We start from the raw sequence: 27520 nt of genomic DNA, 5'->3' as shown, positions 1-27520 counted from the left end.
AAGCCATCTTTCCATAAGAAAAAATGCTACGTTTTCAGGAAAACAAAAGAAAATAATTATCTCCTTTTCCAATGTGCAATACTCACAGAGATTCTCCATCTTAAATAGCTGCAGAGCAGACTAGTGAGTTGGGGCAAAATCTTACCAAGAAAACCTTTGAAGGTTTCCACTAACCATAAGGCAGGAATCCCATGCTAGCTTAATAGCCAGAGTGCAATTATTAAAAATCTCTCTTAAAACATTCTGTAGCATATTTCATTATGGGAAAATGAAATGCCACCCTTAACTCTATTAATAGGCCAGCCTGTTGGTATTAAAAATAAAATAAAATAAAAACAAGGCAGTAATAACTATCAGAAAATACAATTTAAAAATTAAATAATTCCATAATTATTCACTTTAAACTAAAGCCAAACAGTGACTGTCTGCATACAGTGCACATTAAGTCCAAGTACCTTGTAAGCCACTCCACAATGTGCCAGGTACTTGGATCTAAGCAAGCTGGAGTAATTCCCCCCTGTATCAGATACACTGAAGGGCAATCCCACATTTTATACATCTTTTAAAAACTAAAGACATGATTCATGACAAGAATAGTTTCCATGATGATGTTTAGTGTTTAGTTTAGACTTTTCTCTATTTTATCTTTAACAATGATTATTAGACTCCTACTGAACACACAGGGTTTGGTAACACTGACTGTCCTTCTGTCTTCCTCCATCTCATTCACATTCGGTTTTCCTCCAGGTATCCAATCTCATCCTCTCTTTAGGCCTTCTTCGCCCTCCTGGACTCTGCTGCCACCTGCACCTTCTTTCCAGGCACAAAGGAATTGGTTAACACATAAGTGCTTGGATTATAACAACTATCTGAAAGTTGGTCCCTCCTTCTGTCCTTGCACGTCACCATTAGCTTCACTTGGATAGAAATTCTGCAGTTTGCTCCTTGGTGTTGCCCACGTCAAAGAAATGTAGCTTTTCCCGCTTCCCACCAAGGCTATCCTATCTCAACTCTAAAGGGTTATCTGAAACAGAGGGATTTTTCTAGGCAAACTTCCTGAATGTGCATTTTACACTTGGACAAACCAAAGAAGTTGGTTGGTTGTGTATATGTGGTTTTTGTTTTTTTTTTTAGTTCAATCTCCCCTGCCCCAAGAAAAACTGATAGCATGGGCTATATCAGAAAAAATCCTGGTCTTGTCAGATCAATATACAGAGTTATTTGGTCATTTACACAGGTATGTTCTAAGTATTATCAAGCTTCATTTTCTGTCGAAGAGTTTGCTGTTACCACGGAGTCAGGTTTGCGAGTCATTCGGTCCAGCTCTTCTTGAACATTTGTCAAAACAGTCTTTTGTCCTAAAAATTAATGAAAATAAAGAACTTTAATTTACATATTAAAAAAAACCAACAAGTATAACAGGGAAAGAAAAGAATTATAAAGGAAATTTTCTTCTCCTAATAGTCTTTGATGATATTAACACGAAAGATAAATAAGCCTAACTCAGTTCCCTTTGAATTCTAAGCCTGAGGTACCTTCTGCTTCTCATTGCCATTGTGACAAAATGTCTTTTTTCTTCTCTTTTTTATACTGTTTAAATAGCTTAATACTGAACACCAACTTTATCTGAATTATCAAATGCTCAGTATGAGGCCAGCTAGTAGCAATCCAAAAAAGACTCTGATGTATATACCACTAACTGTGATGCAAAGCAGACTATCTATAATAGGGATCTCCAAAGTAGGTCCTCTTAATTATGCAAACAAAGTATTAGAACTAAGAAGACAAGTACCACTATTGCACTTGCAGCTGCATGCAGCTTGCCTCAAATGCTCTTTCCCCTAATATCTGATTAGTATGGATTGTACTAAACCCCCCTCTTCTCTCTTGCTGCCCCATCCTTCCCTCTTCCCACACCTATGGAGCATTGAACAGGTGTGCCTCACAAGTTTCCCCTAACATTCATTCCCGGATCAGACATAAGCATTCAATCCTCTACTCCCACTGTAGCCACAGCACACACCCCAAGCGTCCTCTGTTCCAGGATCTGCATATCACTTGGACCTCTGGGACAGCCCAGGATGTTACAGGGACAGACAGACACTCCCTTCTTGCAGAGCAAGGATGCTGTCTGCACCTAGTTCTCAGAATAAAAGAGATGAAAGCACCTTCAGAAAAGTGGAAAAGCTCAGGCCACAATGGGGACTGTTTGTCGAGGAACAAGAATCCTTTCAGGGATTTATCCACAGCCCTCAGGAAAGCAAAGGACACTGGTGCTGGGTGTAGTAGGACTTGTAATTCAGTGAGTACAGGAAAAACAGCCACAAATGAATTAGAAATTGAGAGGATATACATCAACTGGGGAATGGCTATATAACTTGTGGCATATGACTGTGATGGAATATACTGTGCTATAAGAAATGACAAATAGGATGGTTTCAGAAAAACCTGGGAAGACCTATATGAACTGATGCAAGTGAAATGAGAGAACTTTTTTTTTTAACCTGACAAACATGGAAAATATGTTTTGCAAGACTTCATTTATATAATTGACATTGCCTTCGGATGAGAGGCATCCGATGCATGGGAGAGAGATAAGGAAGAGAGAGGATTTCAACTCAACTTTTTTTTCCCCCCATGTTCCTTCAATATATTTATTTATTTTGTTTTTTAATAATTTTTATAATTATAACAACATTTTCTTTGACAGTACATATGCATAGGTAATTTTTTTTTTAACAACATTATCCCTTGTACTCCCTTCTGTTCCGAGTTTTTCCCCTCCTTCCCTCCACCCCCTCCCCTAGATGGCAGGCATTCCCATACATATTAAATATCTTATAGTATATCCTAGGTACAATATATATGTGCAGAACCGAATTTTTTTGTTGTTGTTGTTGCAAAAGAAGGATTGTATTCGCAAGGTAAAAATAATCTGGGAAGAGAAACAAAACAAGAAAAAAACAAAACAAAACAATGTTTTCACATCAACTCAAAACTTAACAGTAGATACCAGTAGCAGCCTTAGCAAAAGGAAGAAACAGCAACTGTGACAATCAAGTTTCGGCTCAAGGACCATTCCTTGAAACCTGTCAGATCTACAATGTGTCCCCCCAAGATTGCTTCTCACCCCACTCTCCTCCAATCTGACAGTCTGTAAGTAAAGAAAGACCATCTATTTCCAAGAAATAAAGCCCCACCACCTATTCTGCCACTGTCACGACCTCTAGAAACCATATCCTCACCTCTCAGGGATAGTAATTTTCTAAACAAATCTCTTCGCATAACTGTTGAATGGGCCTGAAAAATGAATATCATGATTTAATTTGTGTAACCAACAAGGCAATTTTTCTCTCTGCAGCTATATATGTTGGTGAGGTATCTTTTTTTTTAAGCTATGAGAGATATAATGTTTTAAATTTCTATTTCGGCAAACATCCTATAAGATACAAAATATATTTGTACAGTTGTACGGATATAAAATTTATGTATAAATTTACACCTCGAATAGACACGTGTGTGACCAAAAGTTTGTATTTCATTGGTAAAGGTCACAGGGACAAAGGATAAATATAGGCAAAGTACTTGAGGAAAATCTGGGAAGATAAAAAAATCACTTTCAATAGAGAGGAAAGGAAGGAGAGAGGGATGAGAGAAAGAAATAGAGAGAGACAGATAGAGAGGGGGAGAGAGAGACAGAGAGAGAGAGAGAGAGTACTGTAGTACAGTACTACTATACTATATATACAGGGTACTGGACGCACAGTCATGAGATGTCTTAGACTTATTTAGCCAATTAACTAGTTATGTGACCTTGACATACCACTTAATATTCTTGCTGTGTTTCCTCCTCTCTAAAATGGGTGCTTTGAACTAGAGAATTTTCAAGGTCTCAGTTTTGACATTCATACTTTATACCTTGAAGTTAATTTTCAAATATTCTTCAAGAAAACAAATAAATGGAAGTATTTATAAATCATGTCTTGTAAAATGCTATTTGAGAAAAAATAATTAATTTTTAAACCTATAAGGTCATTATGAATTAATGAATTTTCCCCTCAAAAAAGTGATTTGGGGTATAAGATCAGGTTTTTAAGTCATGAAAAAGGAATAGCTAGTTTTGATGCACAGATCATACAGTTGCTACTGAGGAAGGTATAGTAGTACTGTACTACAGTAGTAGTACAGTAGTAGTATGTATGAGGTCAAAAATAATAAAATGGCAAGCAAGTTTCTAAATGGCTCTTCTTTAAGACTACACAGATAGAATAACCTACTTTCTTTCTCTGGACCTCAATTTTTTTAATCACTTACTATTTGTTGCTAGATTAGAAATGACTGGCTTAAAAAAATAATTTAAAAAATTAAACATTATAGAATTATCTTTAACTTTAAACAAAACAGCTTTTTTAAAAAAAGGCCGAAGAATTTAACAAGCATCTGTTTTCCAGCTTAGGCTTGAAACATTAGAGGTGGATTTTTTCCAGGAGACATGGTGAAAACATTAAGACAAGACTAGTCTGCAAAATTTCAAATACTTTTTCCAAAGTAAATAGACAGCAATTTATAAAAAAAGTAAAACAACCCTAAAATTTTAATATAGCCTCCTCTACAAATCTTGGGGTAGTAGATAAAGACTGCCCAAGCTGGATCCAGGAGACCTAGATGCCTACCCCAGGTCTGAAACAAGTCACTTACTCTATCTGTGCCTCAGTTTCTTTATGTGTAAAATGAAAGTCAGGTTTTTAAAGTCTTTTCTAGGTCTATACCCCAGGAGACTAGGAAAGCATTTTTAAAATCTTAAGACACTCCTGTAATATAAACTATTATTATTACTTAAAACTGAAAGGACAAATGATTACATAACCAAAAAAGTAGTCAAGACTATCTCAATCTGCCTTAAGGGTACAATCTTCTCAGAAGCTGCTACTTTAAGAAAGTAACAAAGAGACTTCTGTGTTCCTCCCTATCACACTTTTTTCAAATTGTTTCTGTCTTCAAGAACTTAAAAGATGTAATCTATTCTATTCCCTGATGAAAATAAAATTATTTTAAGATTTCCAGAGATGATCCCAGCACTTTGTAGCTGCTAGAACAAGGTGACTTTTGTTAATGGTATATCTATCTCAACTAGCCTAAAAGGTTTATTATTGAGAAGATAACGTAAATATCATTTAATCAATTAAAATGCTATTTCCAACACCCAATCTAAATACAGTGTATTGTAGTAGAGAGCATGCTGAGTTAGGAGTCAAGAAGACCAGGTTTCAAAGTAAAACCCAACTACCTTTTATTAGGTGTGTGGAAAGTCACTTCTCTGGGAACCTCATTTTCTGCACTGATATAAAACAAGTCTAGTAGATTTAAGGTCACGTCTAGCTCTAAATCCTCTAAACTATGGTGAATAATTTTGTAAAAAACATCCTTTTAAAAAAGTATGACTAATTGCCAAATGAATACATTTTTATTACATTTGCATTTTTCATATGTTGAGTTTGAGTAAAACACAATGTGTCACTGAATACTTATAACTAGATGTGGCCCAAATCAATAACAAAACGAGCTCCCAAACTCTCCACAAACCCACAAAAAACAGCTTGACACCAAATCCCAGATAAAAAGAGCCCCTTCTGTACCTGACTTTTTGGCTGTGCCTTGAACTCCCCCAGCTCCAGGACTTCCAGGAGAACCAGTCTTTTTACTCAAGAGGCTGTTAAAGAAGCTGGCTAACACTCCTTCACTTGCAGCATTATCTAAAGAAATTCAAATAAAAAACTCTAAGAAAACTGTTGTCAATTTGAAACATGTGACTATACAACTTCTTTAAAAGTACAGTTCTTATGGCCAAAGGACTATCAAACTGTGCATATTCCTTGATCCAGCAATGGGCTTATATCCTTAAGAGATCTTAAAAAAGGGAAAGGAACCCACATGTGGAAAAATATTATGTGGCAGCCCTTTTTATAGTGGTGAGGAACTGGAACTGAGTGGATGCTCATCAGTTGGAAAATTGCTAAGTAAGTTTTGTTATATGAATGTTATGGAATATTATTGTTCTGTAAGAAATGATTTCAGAAAGACCTGGAGACTTATATGAACTGATATTGAGTAAAGTGAGTAGAATCAAAAGAATATTGTACACAGCAATAAGATTATGCTATGATCAACTCTGATGGACGTGACTCTTTTCAACAATGAGGTCATTTGGGCCAATTCCAACAGACTTGTGATGGAGAGGACTATTTGTACTGTGGGGACTGACTGTGGATCACAATATAATGTTTTCACTATTTTGTGAATAAGAAAAATCTGTAACATAAGGTTTTGCAAGGATGAAAGTTGAAAACTATCTTTGCATATATTTTGAAGATAAGCTATTATTTAAAAAAAGGTCCAGTTTTGATATATGTTACACTCCCAATGAAAGAGCAAATGTATATTGGGAATGATTTGATGCCTTTTGTGTCAATGGCTGACTGCTTATTGGCTGTGAACAAAAGCTGCTCTTGTGAGAAAGAAACATGGCAGGATGTCAATTACTTAGTAGTTTTCAGCAAGCAGCCACACTCAGCCAACATAGTCATGTATAGAAAGCCAGGTTTTTTCAATCTTCAGGAACTCTAATACCCAATTATGATTGGATTTTGTTAAATTCTCACATGTATGACACAATGTACACACAAGGAGAGGCAGTGGTGGATAACACTGAGTATGGAGTCAGGATTTGAGTTTTATTTCTACCACACACTAACAAAAACTTAATTCACTTTCCTTTGAGCTTCAGTTTTCTTATCTGCCAAATGCGGATAATGATATAGTTCTACTTTCAAAAGGGTATTCTGATTCTCAAATCAAATGGTCTGAACCTGAGTTCAGGGCTAGTGCTCTATCCATTGCGCCACCTAGCTGCCCCTCATGTTCTCTTTACAGGAAACATAAGTTCTGAATAAAATCATTGTCACATCTGATCTGTCACAAGCTTCATATAACCCTGAGGGAAGCATGGACAAGAAAAAGAAAAAGGTTGGAGTACATGTCTAACACAGATTCTGGATTTGTTGTCTAACACATAATCTAGCCAGTTTAGGGAGACTCAATCCTATAATGAATTTTTCAATCATAGCAATTTATGAGACTCCTAAATAAGGCTTATAGAAGGATCTACATTCATAAAGTAAGCAACCTTATAAATGAATGCATGATCTTAAAAATATGTAAGCTGAAATTTTGCAATATAGAAAATTATATGGATTCTATCACTATACTATGAAACGATTTCCTCTTTTGTAGCCAAAAGCCTTTTAAGTAAACCATAGGATCTTGCAAGAGTCTCCTGTCCCATAAAACTAGGCTACCTATTAAACAAATTCAGCTCTACCATTTATTGCCAATAAATAACCACTTGTCAATTTTTATTAAGTAAGGTATTACTGGGCTTAGTGGTACACAACCTAGTAACTAGCCACAGGGAAGCCTAGGACTGGTGGGTGCATCTTCACTTAGGGAGCTCTGAAACCTGGGAAACTACATTAAGCTTGATATCCATCTGGGGCTGCAAGGAATGGGAAGCAAACCAGTTTTCTTATCACAGGGAAGAGGAAATATATAATAATAAAATAATCTCCAGGTCCTTCCAACTATAAATCCCACCTTCAGATTAAATGTAAACCCTGCAGAAGAATGCAGCAGAAAAAGCACTAGATTTGGACCTGAGTATAAGTTCTGCTCTTCTCATTTGTTAAATGAGAAGATGGGACCAGATGGCCATCAAGTCCTAGCCAGTTCTGAAATACTTACTTTTAATATTTGGATCGGGCTTCTTGACTGATGTAATTGGTGAGGCACTGGGGACGTTGGTAGGTCCAGCTCGACCCTGTGTCCTTGGAGAGCCTGTAGGTCCTCTAGCAGGAGATTCCTTAGAGCAAAGATAGGTTATTAATATATTTTTAGGGGATGAGGCAATTGAGGTTAAGTGATTTGCACAGGGTCACACAGCTATTAAGTGCTAAATGTCTGAGGTTGCATTTGAACTCAGGTCCTCCTGACTCCAGGGCCTCTATCCTCTGTGCTATTTACTTCCCCCTAGGTTAGTAATATTAAAAAAATATTAAGAAAACTTTGAAAGGCACAGAAATTACAAAGAATGCAGACTCTGAAAATGATTAATATACTTTTGTGTTTCAATTTTGGAAAACTTATACTTCTTCTGAGATTTGGTCAAATCATTGTTCCTTTTAGAGCCCCAATGGCCCAATCTTTAAAATGAGGAGGAAGGAATGGAGCTTCAGAGGTCCCTTCCTTTTCTAGATCAGTGATCCTACATCAATGATTCTATGAGCAATACAAAAAAGGGCATTTTAAAACAAGGTAAACTGAACTGAGAACTACCAAGTAACCAAGTAATCTGGTTCCTGGTCTAATTCTAACTTATAATTTAATTTTCTTATCTGCCAAATAGGAAGAATGATACTTGTCTTACATAACTCTCAAATGACTATTGTAAGGATCAAATCAGATACATGTGAAGGTACAGCAAAACATTTTTAACTCCTATACAAATGCAAGGTACCATAAATAATGACAAAGCATAAAACTTAAAACTTAAAATCTAGTTCACCTGATCAACATCACATTTTTGCTCTCCTTGTCTACTATTTATCATATTATACAAAGAATTTTTTTTGGTAGGAAAACCAATACTCACTGATGCTCTTGTAGGAGTGGCTGGCTGTTTGGCGAGGAATGACTGCAAAGAGAAGGACTTTTTACTATCAAACAACACTGCTATTTTGCCATAACTAAAACAAGGTAAACTCCTAAAAATGTGCTTAGATGAAACATACTGAGCTCTGCATTGAGGTTAAGGAGAGCTTTGGATTCTCTTAGCTCTAGTTCTGGGCAAGTCAGAAGAAGGCTCTTCTAAAGCCTTTACCACCTTTCAGTAGATAAATCACTTCCACTTCTGTCTGTGGGCTGAAGTCTTGTTGGATTCCTACCATATGTACCTCTTCTTGTTCTCAACTACCAACAGTTTCTAAAGGAAACCAGTCATAATGAAATGTAAACTGCACTGAATCAGGAGGCCAAAGGCCAGCAATGGTCTCTTGTATCACATAAGAAACAATAGCAGAACTATCTATATCACTGTGCTGATTCAAGGAAACTTTGTAAATCATATAAAGACAAGCTATTTATTAGTCTATACACACAAACTTCCTTCATCCACATGACAAGATAGCTGGAGAAATCCTCAAGCCAGCTTATCCAGCCACTACTAGTAAACAAAATAACCATATTCATCCTATAGTAAATTCTTATATAATATAGAAATTTAAAGGAACTCTTTCAGTTTATCCCCCTGAGCCATATATTTCTAACTATATACTCAAGTTCTTACTGAGGGATTGGTAATCATATACAGTGCCTTCTTTCTTTTACAAGTGTAACAACTCAGAGTTTATTTACATTTCTCAATTTGAGTCTGAGATCACAGATCATAGTTTTTAACCCCCTTTAAAGTGGCTGAATATTATGTAAATGATTAAAAGACAGTATGAAATACCAGAAAATATAATGGCCCTGCAATCAGAAGCCTTGGTATAGTCTGAGCTATGTATGTGACCTTGGACAATCTATATCTTCCTTCAAGGACCCCTGATTTTATCCCTGTGATTACTTTCTTCACAGAGTAACAGGGCCAAGATATAAATATAACAGTCTTCCTAAGCTGCTATAGCTGAAATAATCCACTGCTTTGGGGTCATTTCTGTGCTGAGAATTCTCTCCTCCAAACTCACATTATCCTGATTGTCAGAGACTACTTGAAGTCTATCCAAGTAGGATCTGCCAGACCTTACAGCCTTTGGGGTCCCACAGGTACTTCCATAATAGAAGGAAGGCCTGCAGAGGACTGCTTAGAGTGGAAAATTTTGAGAAAGCAACCAGATTAAATGACTACAAATGTCAAATGTAAATTATTCTGGATACACAAAAAAAGCACATTCTAATAAGTTCTAAAAATTGTATTTAAGACTTAACATATGCAATACTGTACTGTTCATTCTTCAAAAGTCAGACATTTTCTGGTTTCTCTTAACATTTAATTTAAAAGGTTTTAAAATAATTAAATTTTGGTTTCTGAGTTGTTAATTAAATTTCTGAAATACATCCACATGACAGCACACATGCTAACAGGATGGTCATACATGGTAAAACTGAAGGCTTAAATACAAAATAAATGAACACTAAATTATAATAGAATCAGTGCCAATTTACAAATGCACTCTTAATCTTAACTTATATGGTAAATGTTAATTAAATCTTTAGCCAGGAAAATTCATTTTACAAGTCAGATCTTTATAGATTATAAAGAGATTCCTTTTTAAGTCTGTTGTTTATAGTTTCTATATTAGGTATAGGGTTTAGATAAAGATACAAACAGCAAGGAGCACGTAAAAAAAAAAAGAAAATAAACCGGGGGGGGGGGGGGGTGGGGGGGGCTCTAATTGGATACCCCTCTTATGTCTCTGTTCTTGATAGGATTAGAATCATAAGATTTGTCCTGACTTTCATCATGTGAAATTATTATTGGAAAAGTAAAATTTAAGTGAGACTGTACTCAAATACTAAGATCTGTTTTGCAAAAGATTTTAGAAAAGACATCTACGAATCCCTACAAGCTAAGTGGAACCAGAAAAACAACTTTCAGAGCTGTTCTGAGAATAGGTTCATTACAGATATCCATGGATAGTAATTTCCAGAAAACAGGAAACTACATGAGACATCTGGGATCTAAGGAAATGTGATGATTAAATGGACATTCAGAGTGGGTTACAAGGACACAAAAAGACAATGATCATTATTGTATTACCTTGATTTTCTGCTTCACAGTTATGTTTTCTTATTATCTTGGTGACATGCAAATCTCTATATATTCCATGGTTTTGGATATTCTTATTAGATATTCATGACTTGTACTATAATTAATCAATCTTGTTGTTCTAACACTAACTGGTCAGGGAAAACTGTGATAGACCTACCTATATAAGACTCAGCAAGTGAAAGCAGAGGCAAAACTATTTACTTCAAATAATCCAGATGGAATCCCTCTTCTCATTCAGGCGGCTGCAGGGAAACAGCCCATGACCCACCTTTGATAAATGAACCCTTATTGTCCTCTGCCTTATTAATTTTTTTCAGGCTTTAAATTAGTTGCTATGTTAAAGCTTGTTCTGAACTTTCACTGAAAAATCTTATGTTAGTGAACTTTACTGGTAATGATTATGTTAAAGATCTTATAGAATTAGCTTATAGATTAATGATCTAGGGGGAGACAAGTTTCCCCTTTGATCAAGGGGTGAGGTGGGGGTGGGAGTGGGGACTGAGAAAAATCAAATCAATATTACAAAACTGTCTAAGCCACATTTTTTTGTCTCCTAGTTCAGAAGTTCTGCCTTCCTCTATGAGCTAAACTGGTCCACAAATCATCTTGATTGAAAGGAATATGTTGTGAAATTGAAAAATATATACATACATATGTGTGCGTATGTAAATATAGATGTGTATATGTATGTATGCATGTATGAATACATGAAAGAACTCTTACCTCACTAACAAGTCTTGCAAGATGCATATGAGCACCAGAAAGTCCGTTAACTTGGCCATACTGGGCTGTCCTTGGCAAAGTCTGGGCTGTCATCACTATGACTCTAATTAATCATGCAGTGGGATTTCCATAGCAACAAGGTGAAAATGCTTACTCCTGAATTCCTCACTTTCATCTAATCAGATCATTTTCCACCATATATAATCTTCAGACTTTAACCAATCATACTGTTTTATGTTTCCTGTTTTTTGTACTCTTGTATTTCCCAAAACTATACAAAGGCCAGTAAGCTGCACCTCATGGTATTAAGAGACACCCTTTTGTTGTTAATTGCTAGCCTTATCAATAGATTCAATGTGCTCAGAACTTTGTCTCAGTTTACCTTAATTTCAATTGTAAGAGCCTGCAGAAGGACTTCAAGGCTATAGTACTTACTGAAAATTATAGATGATGGTATTCATGCCCCTATGTCCAAGGGAGGTACTTGTAATGCAATGATAATTGCTTTAAAACTTTCAGTGACATTACCTGCTGTTTCATTAGAAATACTTGCTCATCTTCTGCTGCCAATTCTTTATCATGTACTAACTGTAAAACAATAAGTTCATTTTTAGTCAAAAATGCATAAAAACATCAAATCGGTATCAGAATTTTCCAAAAAGAACAGGGAGTCTTAGTCATACTATGCATCTGGAAGCCACCTTTACACACAAAGAAACCCAGAACTTCAGACAAAGCTCACAATAGCTTCAAATTAAGCAATCTGAATAATGGAAAAATGAAACAACTGACAGTCAAAAAAATTGCAATGCAAAGACAGCAATAGTCAGGAATGGCCAAATTCAAATCCCAACTTTTTAGTTGCATGATCAGCGGCAAATCAAAACCTGTTTCCCTATCTATAAGACAAGGATAATACTTGCAATACTCTTTGATATTGCTATGGTTCTCAAATATAGTAATATACATCATGTGTATTTATAATCTTCAAAGGGCTATCTAACTGCTATTATTAAACAGGTAACTATAATTAAATTCATGAAACCTGTTAAGATTAACACTTTGGATACATATTTTATGCAATATCAGAGAATTATAATTTTTTTAAAATTCTGATTTTAACCAACATTAAATGTAATGGATATTTCCAAATACAGAAAGAGGACAGCACATCAAACTGTCAACCTTTACTGAACACAGCTTGCTGAGAATTACATTAACAAAGATACAAAAAAGGGCTGAGGCAAGCATGAGTGAGCAACAATCAAAATAGATTTTTTTGGGTGCAAAATTTTACATCATAAGAGCTCCAAAAAAGAATCATTCGCAGATGATTTGGAGAGGAAGAAAGGCAAAAAGCCTGATGTAGTAGAAGACCCTACCTAGGACTTGAAGTCCAACAGTTATTAGTCACAGTCTTGGACACTTCTCTTGCCACCTGTAATAATAATCTTTATCTTTTCCTCTGCGTATTTCAGGAAACTATTAAGGAAATTCTAGTTATTGTTAATGACAAAAATCAACTTAATGTTTTCTATAATCATATGAATGAAATTCAATGCATTCAAAAGCAGGTCTTTTAATAGGCATAATATTAATAAAATTTTGTATTACAAAGTAAACATCTTGATGTTTACAGAGAAAAGGCTGATGCTGGGGCTGTGGGAAAACAATTTAGATTTAGTACTGTCACTAGCAAAAGATCAAGTGTGCTTCTATAATAGTTTGAATTTAAATATTTATTTTTATATGAAATAATTGTGGCTAGTGACTATGCCTTGAGAATATATCTGGTAGGTGAAAATACAAAATAATATCTCCAAGATTAGATTCTAATTAGTAATTATAGTAATATAGTATATTATAATATAGTAATTATAGTAGTTATATATAATATATAATGTATATATAATATAGTAATTATAGTAGTTATAATTGACACTAAAGTCCAAGTCTTATTTAAATTTCTCTTCAAAAAAATTCCTATTATTTCATTCCATAACATCACATTGTACAAGAAATCAAAAATTTAGTGGATAATTTATCATTGAAACATTTCCTTGAAAACAATCATGCAAAACTCTTTTAAAATTAAATAAGTGTTTGTACCTTTCTTACAGGAGGTTTTACAATGAAGTCTTCATATGGATCATCTGGTTTTACTGTTGTGAAATTTTCATGTAAAATAGCTATTTTCTTTTCATTGTCCCAACCAGCAGGTCTAAAGGAAAAGAAATATGGAATGATTTGCTTTTTTTGGACACAATTTAATACAAGTTTGAGAGGTATTAAAAAGATTCAAACCACAGGACAAGTACTTGTTACCTAATGATCATTGAACACCTGATATTTTCAGGGAACATAAGAGTATATTTCAGTTCAATTCAACAAATATTTATATGGCATTGAAGATGCCATATAAATAAAGACAAAAATGATGTTTTATTTGCCCCACATGAAAGCTAAATTACTAAGCAGATGGAGTTTGCATCCTCAGAGGATGGTATTTTACAGGTTAACCTATACACTATTGCCCATATATATGAACCTTTCATTTGAAATGAACAGCCCTTGGAAATCAAGCCCAGCCTCTGCCTTTTACAGAAGATAAAACCAAGGCCCAAAGTGGTCACATGACAATTAGGAATACTGGAGCTGGGAAGCAGCTTGTTCCACTGTGGAACAAGTTTTATGCAGTTTTGCCTTATTCTAAGTTGAAAGCTACATTTCTATAACACCTCCTACAATTCTAGAAGAATAAGGCTAATCATTCTTTCCCATTACAGTAATCATATCTCTTGGAAATGTTCTCTTTTTAAGCTTAAAAAACCTTGAGTTCCTTCTTTCATTCCAACTCCCTTAAAATGAACATTGCAGATACAAAACACCTATCTGATGTTAGAAAATAATATGATCCCAGGAGGCAAACTAATAAAAGTTTCCTTATTTCAATACGATCAAAGTTATAAATATGAATTAATGCATACAATATACACATAATGAACACAACAGTACAAAAATAGTCTTAGGATTATATATTTAAGGCAACATATTAAGACCTGATTGTGGTTTCCTTTGCAAGGTTATGAAACCAATCTCCTTGCTTGGAGTTAAGGGAGTTATTTATAATCTTCCTGATTGCCTTACAGATATCACCACTGCTATTTTAAAGAAGCTGTGATTTCTTTTTGAGATGGCAAGATGTTTTGGTGGAAAGGGCACTGTATCAGCAGTCTCAGGGCCTAATCATTAATTCACTAGAGGGCCTCCATACCCTCCCCAATACAAGAAAGGAATTGGACCAGATGATTTGTAAAGTCTATGCCAACTCTAAATCCTGGGATCACAGGCCTTGCTCTGGGTCACATATTTCTAAGTGTTAGGGGTAGGTATAGACTTCGTCTGAGTCCCAAGAATGGTGCCAGTGCCTTTCCCCACTGTAATACAACTGAAAATACAATGTCCTAAAGTGATAGGGATATAGAGACCTTACAAAGAGTAACACATTTGACCAGTCTTGGCCAATATCTTGCTAATGAGATCAAAGGTAACAGTATGACAGATCATATCTACAGTGGGCTTAGTAAGTTATTTTCTTACTCAAACAAATTAAATGCTATTCAGACACTCAGGCCTGACTGGCGACTACTACTCTTATCTTAGGCTTTCATTTGTCCTATGGTAGATTAGAACAATTAGAAAATGACATTTAACAATTATATGTTTTTGTTGTTTAACTAACAGGACTTTATGTCTACTTTTTCTGAACTATAATTTTAAAAATCAGCCCAGGAGTGAATACTAGAATGTAAGTAGATTTATTTTAATGGAGACTGTCAATAAACTCTCAACAAAGTAGGGGCTATTTGTCTTGCCTGGCACAGGACCAGGCACAATTCTGGGTATATTCAATGCTTATTTTTTTGTTGATAGAAGATTTCAAAGAATACATGAAAACAAACATAACTTACCAAAATGTTTGAGGCAGCTAAGCTAGTTGGTACAGTGGATACAGAAGTGGGACAGGTTCAAATCTGACTTCAGATACTTTCTAGTTGTATGACCCTATCTGCCTCAGTTTTCTCAATTGTAAAATGGAGATAATAGCACCTACAACTTCACAGGGTTGTTATGAGAACCAAATGAAATATTTCTAAAGTGCCTAGCACAGTATCTGGTATAAGTAGGTGCTTAATAAATGCCTTTTCTCTTTCTCTAAATGCAAGATACAAATCTTCCTAGAGGATTATTTCAACTTTGTTGTAAAAATGCTGTATCAAGTCACCTATGCATAGCCCTATTGAAGGCCCTAATGAATCAGAAGAGGTGTTTTTAAAAGTTGATAGTCTGGCAAGAATATCTCCTGAATAAAAGTGCATAAAAATAAACTAATACTCAAAGAATAAAAACCACAAATGAACCAAAGGGCAAGGGACAGCAATGAGTAGACTACAGCTATTAGTAATGACAAATTTTGTTGTAATATATTACATATTATATACATATACAGTAATATATGACTGGATGAGAAACTCAGTAGTCTTATGGCAAGAGTGAGAGAAAAGAGAGGCAGTGCATCAACCATTGGAGAGGTTCATGAAAAGACCTAGAGAGGAAGGCCTCCATATTTTAGGAATAATTTATGGTAAAGAACAAGGACAAGAACTGCCAAATACAGATAGAACCAATTTATCAATTTAGATTGATAAACAAAAGACAAGCATAACCTTCAAAATTCATTTGTATACATTCCATCTCCTATCATCTTTTATCATTTATCAGAAAGCAACGGTAGTCAATTTTTCTCTCAAGAATAGGAGCTTTTTTTTTTTTAAAGGCCAAGGAAAGGGAAGAATGACTACTTTGTAATCTGTTTTTAAAGTTTGATAGTGTAAGATCACCCCAACATCAGCTTGTTTCAGCATAATGAAATATCAAAATGTTTCTGCACTGTTTCTCTTTAAAAATTCTTTATATTTCCATTAAAATTTCATTATGATTTTATTCACTTTTATGAAGAGGTTTTACAGTACTTTTTTGGGATTAGTAGCTACCATTTCATTAGTATAGGGAATAACCAGTCAGGAAATTCCCTCAAAAACTGCAAACTGCAACCAATCTTCTACTATGCAATGCTCTCTGGGATGATTATTGCATTAAATATCTAAATAAATTAAGGATATAAAGCCATTATTACTGCACTGACAAACACAATAGTTACCAAATTATTCAGTTCTTACTTTATTTCAGTTATTACCATTTTGTGGTAATTCTTATAAGATACAGATTTCTAATCTGGGTAAGAGGCTCATTCTATTCCAGTTTTTTTTCCAATAGGAATGATTTTTTAAATGGATTAATCATACATCCTATAACACTACAAAATTGACCATTTCTGGCCAAGACAAATGGATTTTCCAAGCATGCTATTATGTAACCTGCAAATAATATTTTGGCTTATTTTAAAATATTAATCCCTATATTTTTTCTGTCTTGTAGTAATTCTAAGACCACCAAACAAAAGTGAGGCGTAGTGTTTTTAGTAAGGAAGTCTTCTAATGGTTTTCCATTACAAATTATGTCAGAAATTGGCTTGGGTAATTTTTTATTGTGCTGAAGAAAACAATCCCTTTTTGCCTTTTCCTTGTGATATATATTTTTTAAATTAAATGATTTTTTTATGTTTTTTTTCTATTGATAGAAAAGTTCTGAAAAGATTTTTGTCGTTGAATTTTCACATTGTAGGCCTAGAAGCCTACTGACCCAACTCCTTTTTATTTAAAGAGGAACCTAACAATGTGACATGTCTGAGATCACAGAAGTGGCAGAATCAATATTCAAACACAGGTCCTTTGACTCTGAAAATCTGAAACTCTTTTCACTGTACTACATTGTCTCTCCATGTTGCTCATTTTTTCTGATATTCAAACAGCCTTGTGCACCTAGCACTATATTGTTGTATTGTGTTTGCATGTATTTAGCAAGGCAGTGGAGTGTATTGGATAGAGAGTTGCACTTGGAAATCAGGAAGACCTGGGTTCACATCTCCCCTATGGCATTTATGAATTATGTGACTATAGGCAACTCACTAGAGCCTAACACAATTCTAAGAATCCTCATTGGATAGTGGCTGTGGCATATGTCAGTGCCTATAACAGATTAAATCTCAGGTTCTTAACATATTATTACACAACAAATTTACTTAAGCAACACTGGTTAGCATTTCATAGAGGAATGGATTTAGAACCCCAACTTATACCAAAAACCTCAATGAATTAATTTAATTACAATTATTTAAAAAAAAAAAGAAAAAAAAAAAAAGGGGGGTGTTAAAACATATTCATGGTAAACATTACATAAAAACCTGACATCTAAAATATATAAGATATTTAAAAAATTTACACAGGAGATTCCCACTGTTATTAAGGACTAAATGGTAGAAGGATCTGAACAATTTTCAAAAATTGAAACATGAACTGTTAATAATCCCTTAGAAAAATATTTAACCTTATTATTAGTAAGGTTAGTAAAAGTGATGATACTGCCACATCCATCAAACTGACAAAAATAATTAAGAGCAACAAAATCCAATGCTGGTAGGTTGTGGAGAAAATAATTGTAGGAAAGAGAGAAAAAAAGAAATCTGCTAGTAACCAGCAAAGCTACAAAAAATAATCACATCTAACTCTAAAATTCCTTGAACAAACCTTGAATGTGTTATCAAAAACAAAAAAGGAGTACCTTTTAAAAAATGTTTAGAAATATCATTTGTAATTAAAAAAAAAAAAAACTAAATTAAACTAAAAGCAACTGTTCAACAATAGAGGCAAATAAATAAAATTGAAAGATTACATGATTAAGACAGCCAATATGGCATAAAAATATATGGACTTTTAAGAAATACTGCAAAACAAGTTAAACTGCAAAATGATAGCACAGACTAATTATAACCTCAGAAGAGTAAATAAAAAAAAAAGGACTCAGAAGAAAAGTAAATGGAAAAAAAAAAGACAAAAAATAATTTTGAAGGAGACTAATAATGTGACATTTTGTACACTAACGTTAATTTGTTTAAATTTAAAGAAAATGCATAGAAAAATTGACTATATACTGATATTTACTATAGTTAACCTATCATTTTTAAGGGTCTAAGCAGGCAGAAGAATGAATCACTCTTGGATAGCAAGAAGAGAGAAGCTACTATCTTGACCAACCCTGAAAGTAATTTGCTCATAAATAGTATATTCTTCACGTACAGTACTTATTTCATCCTTACAATGGTCTTGTGAAGTAGGGAGTACAAAAAATAATGAATCAAAGAATTTAAAACTCTAAGGGCCCTGAAAGAAATGGCTTTTCCTCCCAGGGTCACAGCACAGTAGTTGAGAGTTGAAGCTGGGTCTCACTCCATTTATTCTACTATGTAGACTATTAGCTTCATTTTACAGATAGAGAAAACTAAGGATTAAATGAAGGGAATGGCCCCTGATAACTGGTTATCAGCAAAAAACAAAGCGAGTTATTTTGGATCCTGGTTTAGGGGTCTGTCCATGATACAATACAGCCTCTGTGTAGCTTAACAGAAGGTAGAATGTGTAGCCTAACAGAAGGTAGAATGAATATAAGTAGAAAAACACCACACTTTACAGGGACAAAAAGATTTAAAATGTAAAGGAAAAAAACACCTTTAAGTGAACTTACATAAAAACTGCATCCTTTTCCACCACTAAGGCAGGTGTGGTGAAGTGAAAACCATATGTTTTATGTACAATATACTTGTACAACAAGTCAAGGTTCTTTTCTTCCTTAACTGATGTGTAAATCAAGGCAGCTCCATCTATTCAATTTGCTTAAGGAAAGCTGAGAGAGTATAAATGTTCAAATCAAGCATGCACAATCAAAACTCATCTAAAAAGAAATAAGCCTAAATTATTAATCCAGAGACCCTGAGACAAACATTGGAATTTTTGAAACATCAAAAAATAAAAACTATAGAATCATACAACATTAAAATGAAACTAGAATGAGTCATAGCCACTTGCTGAGGGATTTATAATTCAAATTTGGGATCCCAAATCAGAATTCTTAAGTATATGATGGCTGCTTGTCCAAACATCAAGAATCTTTTCACTAACAATCCTGATGTTAAAATAATGGAAGGTCTGGTTTCTAAACACACACACACACACACACACACACACACACACACACACACACACACACACACACACACACACCACATAGACACTTTGACATTCTAAGCATCCAGTATTTTTCTGTGTGACTGTCCTATATGCAGACTGAATATCAACTAAATACTCTTTTTAAGTTACCATGTGCTTAAAATTTTTGACCCGATGGCTAATTTTATGGTGAAGAGTTCAGACTCTTAGTTTATGAGAACAGTCCTCAAATAACATGCCACCATGTTATTTGACTACACACACCACCAGTAATGGCTATTTAAAAGCCAGAGCTCCAATGGTACAAACTGCAAGAATTCAAAGTTACCATTATCCAATAGTAAAGGATGTTAGTAGAGCTTCAATAGAGGAATAATGAAATATGTAACATATATGCATATACAATTGCATATTTCTAGCATACAATAAAAAATATATAGTACATATGGCTAGATAGAACTACATATGTAAATGATACAATATATAGTTATGTAGAGTATAAACCCCCATCATGTGTTTTTCCCCCAAAGGAATTTAATATTATTACCTTAAATTCACTACTCATGGGCCAGCTAGATGGATGGATAGAGCACCAGCCTTGAATTCAGGAGGGCCCGAGTTCAAATGTGGTCTTAGACACTTAACACTTCCTAGCTGTGTGACCCTGGGCAAGTCACTTAACCCCAGCCTCAGGGGAATAAATAAGCAAATAAATAAATAAACCAATTAATTAATTAATTAATTAGCTGCTCAGAAAATAACACTAATGTCATGTTTTAAACTGGCTTTGATGGTATAAAACTACAGTAAAAATAAGCTTTAAGTGAACTTTTTGCCAAAGAAATAATTTGTTCTTCTGGCTAGATTCTGGTTGTTGATTTCTCTGCTCATTTTCCTACTTTTTAAATCTCGTAAAATTTATCAGTTAAAAAAACTTTTGGTTATGTCCCTACTGATAGGACAAGTCCACTGCATACACATAAATAACAAAAACTTCTCAAATTTTTGTGAAATAAGCTTATCTATGTATTCCTTTTATATTTCCTTTACATACCATAAGCTACTCAAGAAGATCTAAGGCTTCTAAGTTTCCTGGTGGAATCCGTCATCTAATATGGTGAAATATTTCTATCTTTGAGATGAAAAAAGTGAAATACAGTGACTTGGCCACAAAAGGATGAAATATCAGAGCTGCTTTTATGTCCAACTTTCTGACTCCAAATTCACATCTACTAATAATTTAGATCTAAATATAAGTTTGATTTTCAGAAAAAAAGCTAAGTTTTAAAACATAACAGAATTCAAATGACATTTGGCAGCAGAATTGTCAGCTCTTTATATCTCAATGATGTGTCATCACCCAAATTATACCATCAAAAAAGCTGGCTTTCTACAGTGATAAATGAAATGCCTCCAAATAACTCAGTATTACAATAGCCTATTCTCTAGAAGGAGATTCTGAATTCCTCTTCCTTCCCATCTTTCAGATGGCCACCATATTTTACATTTCTATTGTGCTGTACAGTTTACCAAGTGTTTCCCTCTCAGAGGGAGAGAGAGGGCTTCCTGAGGTCTGGAGCACAGGTATTATTATTATTCCTGTTTTAACTGATGAAAAAAGCTGAGTCTTTAAAAAGTTACATGTCTAGTGCTACATTTGATTTTAGGGGATCTGCATGGGGTGTGAAAGAGTCCTTACTCTGCCAAGTAAGATTAGCATCTGTTCTGCAATTATGTAACAGAAACAGTTAACCTTATGCTATTTTAAGCCATGCAATTTTCCATGTGCCATCTTAGAAAACAAAAACAATGAGGAAATACAAAAATGACACCGCCTTAAGTGAGGATACATTGTAAGCAGAATTTACGGATGTGTGACTGAATGAAATCAAAGTGTTCTTCTCGATAGTCATGTTCCTTCTCTAGGACACTCACTGCATCACACTAGAAAAAAAACAAAAAACAATAAAACCAGTGAAGGCAAAGGATTAGAATAGCAGTTTTTAAGCTTTGTGGTTTCAGCACTCCCTTACACTCTTAAAACTTACTGACAACTTCTCACCCTACCCCCCAACATCTTTTTGTTTATATAAGCAATAGCAATTGATAATTATTATGATGGTCATTAAAATACCTTGTTATTATTGTGAAAAAGTTTAAATTTCATACTGTCAGTCCCTGAGAACTATTGGATTGGAGGTTGATATTTTACTAATATTCATAATCTGTTTTTCAAAAAATCTCTTTTAATAATTAAGTTTTTTATTTTTCCAAATACACTGCAAAGAGTTTTCAACATTCACCTCTGCAAAACCTTGTGTTCCAAATTTTTCTTCCTCTCCCCACCTCCCCCATCTTCTAGACAGCAAGTAATTTGATATAAGTTAAAACATATGAGGAAGAAAAATCATCTCAAAAGGAAAAACACAAGAAAGAAAAAACAAACTAACACCAACAACAAAAACAGTAAAAATACTATGCCTTGATCAACATTTAGTCTCTATAGTTCTCTGGATATGGATGGTGCTTTCCATCACAAGTCTATTGGAATTGCCTTGAATCACTTCATTATTGAAAAGAGCCAAGTCCATCACCGCTGATCATCACTTAAACTTATTGCTGTATAAAATTTCTCTTGATTCTTGTCACTTTACTTAGCATCAGTTCATGTAAGTCTCTCCAGGTTTCTGAAATTATCCTGCTATAAGTTTCTTATAGAATAGTATTCCATAACATTTATATCATAATTTATTCAGCCATTCTCCAATTGATGGGCATTCACCCAGTTTCCAGTTTCTGAAAGAGCTGCTATAAACATTTTTGCAATGTGGGTCTTCTTCACTCTTAAATCTTTTTGGGATTCACACCCAGTAGAGACATTGCTGGATCAAAGGGTATGCACAGTTTTACAGAATGGTTGGATCAGTTCACAATTCTACTAACAATCATTGTCCCCATTTCCCCTCATCCTGTCCAACATTTATCATTAACTTTTCCTATCATTTTTAGCCAATCTGAGAGTTGTGAAGTGGTACTTCAGAGTTGTCTTAATTTGAATTTTTCTAATCAATAGTGATTTAAAGGATTGTTTTATATTACTAAAAATGGTTTAATTACTTCATCTGAAAATTGTCTATTTATATCTTTTGACCATGTATCAGTTGGGGAATGGCCTGTATCCTTATAAATTTGAGTCAATTCTCCATATATTTTCGAATTTTTCCCCCTAGTTTTCTGCTTCCCTTACCTTGGCTGCATTGGTTTTGCTTGTAGAAAAATTTTATAATTTAATTTTATAACTCAATTCACTTTGCATTTCATAAACTTTTCTGGTTCCTTTTTGGCCATAAATCCCTTTCTTTTCCACAGATCTTGAAGGTAGATTATCCCTTGTTTCCCTAATTTGCTTGCTTATAGTATCACCCTTTATGTCTAAATCATGAACCCATTTAGACCTTTTCTTGATAAATACTGATCAATGCCTAGTTTCTGCCAAACCTGAATAATCCATTTCAAGTTCTATTTACTTGTCATATCATGACTGGCTGTTGACTTAAAAAAAAAAAAAAAAAATTTACACTGCTACAAAGCTTCCTATCACATCTCTTACATAAATAGGTGACTTTTTGATATCATCCTTAAAGTGAACTAGCACAATGAAAGAAGTGACATAATAATAGGGGGCAGCTTTTTAAAAAATCATTCAATCACAAATGCTACCTTTAGGAAATCTATAAATCCAATTTCCTGCAAAAAGATGAGCTTCCATATTCTGAGAGCCTTAAAAGAACTGTCTTCCTTACCCCCTTCACCTCCTCCAACTCCAATAACATAAAATTATTTGCAAGTCCAGCACTCAGCATAATGAGGTCTTAATAAATGCTTGTTATTACATACACACACATACAGAAGTATACTGTGAATGTGTCTATGTATTTTAAAATGTATTTTAGATTTTTTAAAAAATTACAAATTCAAAATTATTTAACTCACACTATATTTAAAGTTAGTGCGAGTTAAATAATTTTGAATTTATAATTTTTCTCAAAGGTACACACCAAAGGTATTAATATTCTAATAGCAAATTACTTCTGAAATTTCACTATTCCTTTTTTGTTTAATTCTTTCTATTCCACTCTTTAAAATTCAGGAATATTTTGTTGTTTTGTTTTTTAAGATTGACTTTTACAGAATTTTTCTATTTCTGCTATTACCTAGAAGAATGTCTTTTGACCTTTTATGGTATAGATTTTTCCCCTTCCCGCATCAAATTATTTATTCAACTTTTCATCACATTTCATATAGTATGTGCCACCTACAAATATTTAATCAGCTTCAGTATTTCCAATTATCTTCCTCTAATATCTTATTAGTATGATCTTGATCTAGCATTCTCTTAAGAGAAGACTCTTAAATCTGGAGGATTCTACCCCAATGGAAAGGTTTTGAGTAATGGATAGGACTTCATTAAATTAATTAAATATGGAGATACTCATCCCCAAAGAATGAATTTTTTGGCCCACTCAAAAATTATACCAGTGGAAAGAGTTACCAAGATAAAAGCACGCATTTTTTTTTTCTTTACATTCCAAAATTACCTTTTTTTAACTTTTTATTTTCAAAATATATGCATATTCATTTTCAACATTCACCCTTGAAAACTTTGTGTTCCAAATTTTTTCTCCCTCCCTTAGACAGCAAGTAATCCAATGTTAAACATGTGTAACTCATCTATACATATTTCCACAATTTGCTACATATGAGAAATCAGATCAAAGAGGGGGGGAAAAATGAGAAAGAAAATAAAAAAGAAAATAAGCAACTAAGAACAAAAAAGATGAAAATAATATGTTGTGATCCACATTCAGTTCCCATAATTCTCTTTCTGAATGCAGATAGCTTTCTTCATCACAAGTCTACTGGAATTGGCCTTAATCACCTCATTGTTTAAAAGAGCAATGTCCATCACAGGTGATCATCACATGAATCTTATTGCTGTGTACAGTGTTCTCTTGGTCCTGCTCACTTTACTTAGCATCAGTTCATGTAATTCTCTCCAGGCCTCTCTGAAATCATCCTGCTGACCATTTCTTATAGAACAACAATATTCCATAATATTAACTTATTCAGCCATTCTCCAACTGATAGGCATCCACTCAGTTTTCAATTCCTTGCCATTTTAAAAATGATTGCTACAAATAATTTTTGCACATGTGGGTCCCTTTCCAAAGGGAAAATCATGATCTTTAGGATACAGACCTAGTAAAGATAATGCTAGATCAAAGGATATGCATAGTTTGATAGCCCTTTGGAAAAGCATGTATTTGCAATATACTGCAATAATATTTCTAACTTTACTGAACTAGCTTTGAGTACCATTCAACTTATGTTTGAAAAGAATTTATGGCACAAAGTTAGCTAGGTTTTGCTTATAGACCTGAGCACACTAATTGAGGCAATCATTCCACTTGGGTACTACTCTGTTAGAAAGTCCTTTCTTGGCCAGAAGTGTAGTGAAGGACTCATCTAACTAACCTCACTTCTCACCTCACCTGTAACCTCTCCCTCAGAGGCTACTAATTGCCAGGGCCATACATACCAATATTCCCTGGATAGACATGGAGATGAGATTGATGTTAAAGTACCAATGTCTGTTTTTTATTGAAAAACTCAACAAGGGTTAGCAGGAAGGCAAGAGCAAGTGTATGTATGTCTCTGTGTGTCTCTCTCTGCATCCTTTTTCTTGCCTATAACTGGCAAAACTGACCAATTATACCCACTCTCTTCTGGGATTACCTTGTGCCTACCCCACTCAGCACTGCATTGGTGGTTCCACAGAAAGGAGATACCTGGAGTTAGTGCTATTTCCTAAGAAAAGTTCTAACACCTAAGGTTGTGTTCTAAGACACAACCTCCTGCCTCAGAGGCCAAGCCCCTTTTTGCCTCCTGGGTCCACCCTACCAGCTGACATGGTGTACATATCAAAAGTAAAGTCTCTAACATTCATCTGCTCCAGCTCATCCCTTTCAAGGCTATCCAGTGGTTCAGGCATTCTGGGAGCTCACTACATGAATGCTAAACTTAGCTTGGATGTCAGCTGCAGTGCAGAACTACTAGGTTCAAGAACTCACTTGTCTCAATAGCAGGGACTTCTATCATCCCAGGCTGTTTTGACCCTATTCTCACAAGATTATTCTGTAATTTTTTATTCATCTTTTACCTTTACCTCCATTTTTTGTATATGCTTTTTAAAAACCCAAGTTTGTAAACAAGTTCCCCATATATTCATATTGGCATCTTTAGACAAGCTATATCAGAATCATTTCTTTTCGAATCTTCAGAATTTAATTCTTAAGCAATTTTCATCCTTCTGATGCTGTAGAATTTCAGGCCATGGAATCCCGCAGACCTTTTAAAATTTATCCTACATTTTTGCTTTATCCTTTTCAGAACAAAGATCATGATTCTTGTCAGAGAAAACAGAAGTATATTAAGGGTAAAGCACCTAAATCTTACCTTACCATCCACCAGAATATATATATATATTCTGAACACCAAATACAATTCTTATAATAATCTACCCTAATTTGGTATAAATCCTATTACTTGTCCAATTAAAAAAAAAAAATTCTAAGTTGATCAATAACTTCAGTTTCCTTAAGTCAACAGTCCTTTATATTTGGGAGTTCCTGAGATGATTTTCCCCATGAGATTTTAGACCAAAAACTCTTACCTATTCTATCTGAATTATCTGAAATCTGCTTTCCCAAAATCATAGTGCATGTCAAACTATGTTCTATCCTGACACAAACTGATTTTAATTTAAGCAATCAATTTTTCCTTTATTGATGAAAATCAAATCTAATATAACAATTCCTTTTATTACTTCCTACACTTTTAGGAATAGGAAATTATTACAGCACTTTTAGCAGAGAAGATATTCTAAGAAATATCCAGATAATGGACTACTATATCACAGCTCTCTGTAGCAGGATTGTTTTCCAACTCTTTACCTATTTCCTTTGTCTAGGTGTTCTTGTAATTTGGCTTCTAAACATTTTATTCAACTAAAAATACTTTCTCCAAAATTCTCAATTATTGACTGCCAAATCCAAAGTCCTTTTTTCAATCATCTTCCTTGAATTGTCTGTAGCATCTGACACTGCTAATCACCTTTTCCTCTGAGATATACTTTCTTGTTTAGGTTTTCATGACACTATTCTCTCTTGTTCACATCCTCTATGACTGCTTCTTTTCAGTTTCCTTTGCTGGATCTATGATCTGTGCTTTACTTCTGGGTATACTCCAGGATTCCACTGTGGGCCCTCTTCTTTCTCAAAAATCCTCTTTCATGAATTAAATAGAATATCCTCAGATAATATTTATGTAAGCCCTAATGTTTTTCTTTGAGTCTCATTCCTCTATCATCCTGCCTACTAGACATTTCCAACTAGATCTCTTGACTCACCTAGGTACCACTCCAGTTGAGTCCTTCATCACCTCTCCCCTGGACTACTGCCAAAGCCTTTTTGTAGATTTATATGTATTTAATTTAATTGTTTAATATATCCTTCATACAGTTGCTAAAATGATTTTTCTAAAACAAAGGTCTGATTAAGTCACTCCCCTAATTCAAAAGCTCTATAGGCTCTATTGCCACTAGGCTAAACTATACATTCTTCATGCATTGAAAGCCCTTCACAATAGGATTCTAACCAACCTATAATGGACA

General features: G+C 34.3%; 1 protein-coding gene across 1 annotated transcript in view; it reads right to left on the bottom strand.

The window, feature by feature from the left end:
- Positions 1-1115: 1115 nt before the first annotated feature.
- The window catches only part of DYNC1LI2 (dynein cytoplasmic 1 light intermediate chain 2), a 48572-nt gene continuing 22167 nt past the window's right edge, over positions 1116-27520 (bottom strand). The window contains exons 6-13 of the mRNA XM_074286539.1: positions 21639-21732; positions 19307-19442; positions 13715-13826; positions 12134-12193; positions 8705-8746; positions 7798-7915; positions 5637-5753; positions 1116-1358 (exon numbers count right to left, since the gene is read on the bottom strand). Of these exons, the coding sequence (XP_074142640.1) occupies positions 1255-1358; positions 5637-5753; positions 7798-7915; positions 8705-8746; positions 12134-12193; positions 13715-13826; positions 19307-19442; positions 21639-21732 (783 nt within the window). The 3' untranslated portion in view covers positions 1116-1254. The remainder of the gene's footprint in view (positions 1359-5636; positions 5754-7797; positions 7916-8704; positions 8747-12133; positions 12194-13714; positions 13827-19306; positions 19443-21638; positions 21733-27520) is intronic.

The sequence above is a fragment of the Sminthopsis crassicaudata genome, chromosome 2 (genome assembly GCF_048593235.1).
Source record: "Sminthopsis crassicaudata isolate SCR6 chromosome 2, ASM4859323v1, whole genome shotgun sequence".
Taxonomy (NCBI): domain Eukaryota; kingdom Metazoa; phylum Chordata; class Mammalia; order Dasyuromorphia; family Dasyuridae; genus Sminthopsis; species Sminthopsis crassicaudata.
The sequence above is the reverse complement of the archived record's forward strand: the minus strand, read 5'-3'. Positions and strand labels throughout refer to the sequence as shown.